Below are 3663 nucleotides of genomic sequence, written 5' to 3' on the forward strand. Positions count from 1 at the left end.
TTTATAAAATTTTTTGTTATTTAATTAATATATTAAAAGACTTAAATATTTCTAAATAAAAATTTTAATCTTCTTTTGGAGTAGTATTTTTTTGTTTGTTATAAATATAAAAATAGAACACAAAAATATAATTCTTTCATTTTTTTTGTAAGAATAGAATATTTTTCAATAGATCAAAAATATAAATGGTTAATTACTTAAAGTATTTAATTCTAAACCCTTTTTGAATCAAATTATTTAAAAATCTTTTGATAATGTTCAATTTCTTTTTATTAAGAATTATATTCTTATTTTTATAACTATTTTACACTATAAAATCAGTGAAATATTAAGAAGAATGTATTTTTAACACTTCATTTTTTTTACTCACAAAAAGATATTTTTTTATGCTTTTTTTTTTAATCAACTTCAGAAGTATTATTAAATTTATATTATAAACAAAAAATGTCATATTATCTTTTTTTTATTTTAATTTCATTCAAAAATAACAAAAACTTATTTCAAAGGTAAAAAAAATAAGTCATAAAATATCAGTAAGAATGTATTAAGAATATATGTTCTTACTTTATTTTTGATTATAACAACCAAATAAAGTAAATTGAATTACTTCTATTACAATCTTTGTTCATTACTATAAATAATTATTAACACAATCATGAAAAATTATTTAATTAAAGTAAAATTACTCAATTTTTTTTAGAAATAAGTTTTTTGTTCTTTTCTACATTCTTTCAAACCTAAGAAACTTCTTCTTTTATTTCTGTAACTCCATAAGGAAGTATTTTTAAAAATAATAATAGAATTTAACCCCTCTAAAATAAAAATACAAGAATTTTTAAAAGTAAGTCACTAATAAAAAAAGAATCAATTAACAAAAACATACATAATCAAATTTTATGAAGGTATTGTGAGATGTTTTAATATTTTTTATTTCAATAGTCTATTTTAATTGAATAGTTATTTATTTAAATTAAAGTTTCATAAAATATCATTCTTCTAAGGTATTAATAAATAAAACTTAGTTTTAAAAGAAATAAAAACTACAAAAAAATGGAATTAAAGAAACTAAAACAATTTAAATATTTGAAATATTTTAAAATGAAAGAAAATCAAATTATTCTTCAGTTTGAGTTTTAAAATAATATTTTAAATCAATAAAATGATCATAAACACTTTTATCGTATTGAATATTAGATAAATCTTTTGGAGGTAATGGAAGTTTGTTATAAGTTTTTGTTTGTAAATAAGCATCAACTCTTAAATCAATATAATACAACATTAATCCTAATAAATCTGTTGGTACTCTACTTCCTACAGCATTAAAATGACCACCACCAGATCCTCCTAATTCTAAAGCTAACGGTGTAATAATTTCTCTTAAATCAACAAGATTTGTTCCTCTAAAACAAAGGTCATAAAGTGGTTGCTCTTTTACTTTTCTTCTTTGATAATAAAAAATTGCCAACCCAATTGCTTTTTCTTTTGAAGCTGAAGCAAAGTGTGCTGATTTAGATTTTCCACATGGTGGATTTAAACACCAAGCAATATATTTACAATTACAACAATTATTTATTATAACATTTCTTCCTATTTTATCATTACGAGTTACTTGCATTGCTTGTGAAACTAATGCAGGAATTTCACATGGAATATACCCAGAAACAAATTCTCTTACAAGATCTTCTTTCATTTCTTTTTTACGATAAATAGATAATCCTTGTGCTAATATACCAGCATCAAGAAAAAGACTTCTTTTCTCAAATTTATCCATTACTTTTTTTATATATTGGGTATTATCATAATAATCACAAATACATCCTATACACGCATATATATCAACATATTCTTTTAACTCTTTTTTCTCTTTAAAATATTTATGAACTAATTCACTTGCACAACAATTTTCATCATTTATCATTTCAACTCCTTTTGGTGGTGTACCATATATTCTATGATGATCAATATAAATTACTTGATACCCTTTGTCTATTAATGTTTCAAATTTTTTATAAAGTTCTTTATATGTCCTTGCATCAAGAGCAATATCACTAATAAATAAATTACTTTCTATTTCTTTTATGTCATGTACTATCCCCATTGGATGTGTTATTATTAAATCTGCATCAATAAATCGTTTACTACTTAATGCTATGCTTGCACTACATAACCCATCTCCATCTCCATGACTACAGACAGTCCATCTTTGATTAATTCGTGGAAGATTTAACTCTCCTAATTCAATACATTCATCAAGTCCCCGTTTCATTTCTTTGTTCATAAATTATTTATGAGTTTTAAATCAAAAGAAGTTTTTTTTTCTAACTTCTTCCTTTCTTTTTTTTTTATTTCCTTTTTTTATTGGTTTGTTTCCAAGGAGAATCATTTTGTTATTTCTTTTAGAACGTCATGTCAAAAAGTCTCATATCTAAAACCTTTCCATTCATTAATAAATTCATTATTTCATCACTATATTTCTTCTTATAACTTAATTCTTTTTTTTTGTGTTATCTTCATAGTTATTATACATCAAATTTCTTTTAATATATGTACTCCATGAATTAAGTCATTGGTATCTTCTAAAGACTTAATTAAATAGTAAGTATTTTGAATAACAAATAATTTCATTTCTTTAAAACAAGACTTGTGATAATAAAATAATCAATCTTTAAGTTTGATTAAAAAAGTTAATTAATCACTTATGAGGACTTTTAAAAATCTGAATGGTTGGTTGTATTTAAACAACCAACCATAATGAGAAATACAAGATAAATGAAACCTATTACTGATGAAGAGTTTAACAGATTTCGAGATATGTGTTTAAACCATGAAGGATGGCATTTAGTTTCTCAAGATAAATGGAATATTGGTTATACTATGAAAACTAACTCATCTAGTTCGTTGAGATTGAAATTAATATCTAATTTGTTTAAACCTTACTCTCTTGAACTTATATTTGATATGTTAAATGATCCAAAATACAGAAAAGAATGGGACGTGAATTTATTAGAACGAAGGGTAATTGAAGAAATTGATGAACATAATGAAATTGAATATTACTCCATTAAAATGCCTATAGTTACCAACAGAGATTTTGTTTATCAAAGAGCTTGGAGATTTACTGAAAATGAATTTATTATATTCAATAAATCAATCAAAGATAAACGCTTTCCACCAGTCTCTGGATTAGTACGTGCATTTTTTCATATTAGTGGATATATGGTAAGAAAAGAAAACGAAGGAAATAAGTTGTACTACATTTGTCATAATGAATGGAATGGATGGATTCCTAATTTTTTAATTAACACAATTGGAGTTGATGTATGTCCATCAGTTTTAGGTAAAATGGCTGAAGGTTGTAAAAAATATACTGAATGGCTAGAAAAACAACAGCCATATGAAAGGCCTTGGAAAAAATTACTATACTATTGAAGATTGAAAGAATAATGAATATAGTCAATACAATTCAATTAGAAGAAATGAAACATTTTTCACATTTTATTCAAATTAAAAGATTTTATAATTTATAGAATTTCTAAGTATTTAAATTGCTAACAGAATATAATAGAATTTTTTTTTCTTAAAAATAGAAAACAAAAAAAGATCCTAATAGATCTTTAAATTGACTCAGCTCCTATGGAAGAACAAAAGATCTTATGTATATCA

At 23.2% G+C, this 3663-nt stretch overlaps 2 protein-coding genes across 2 annotated transcripts; one reads left to right on the forward strand and one right to left on the reverse strand.

The window, feature by feature from the left end:
* Positions 1–1114: 1114 nt before the first annotated feature.
* On the reverse strand, positions 1115–2278 carry ENU1_164290 (hypothetical protein; the record flags this gene model as incomplete). The annotated part of the gene is made up of 1 exon (XM_008860942.1): positions 1115–2278. One exon carries the CDS (start codon positions 2276–2278, stop codon positions 1115–1117), a length of 1164 nt encoding a protein of 387 aa, XP_008859164.1.
* A 491-nt stretch (positions 2279–2769) lies between these two features.
* Positions 2770–3429, forward strand: ENU1_164300 (START domain containing protein; the record flags this gene model as incomplete). Its single annotated transcript, XM_008860943.1, has 1 exon — positions 2770–3429. The coding sequence occupies one exon, from the start codon at positions 2770–2772 to the stop codon at positions 3427–3429; it is 660 nt and encodes a 219-aa protein (XP_008859165.1).
* Between the last annotated feature and the right edge of the window lie 234 nt (positions 3430–3663).

The sequence above is a fragment of the Entamoeba nuttalli genome (assembly GCF_000257125.1).
Source record: "Entamoeba nuttalli P19 unplaced genomic scaffold asmbl_7057, whole genome shotgun sequence".
NCBI lineage: Eukaryota > Evosea > Mastigamoebida > Endamoebidae > Entamoeba > Entamoeba nuttalli.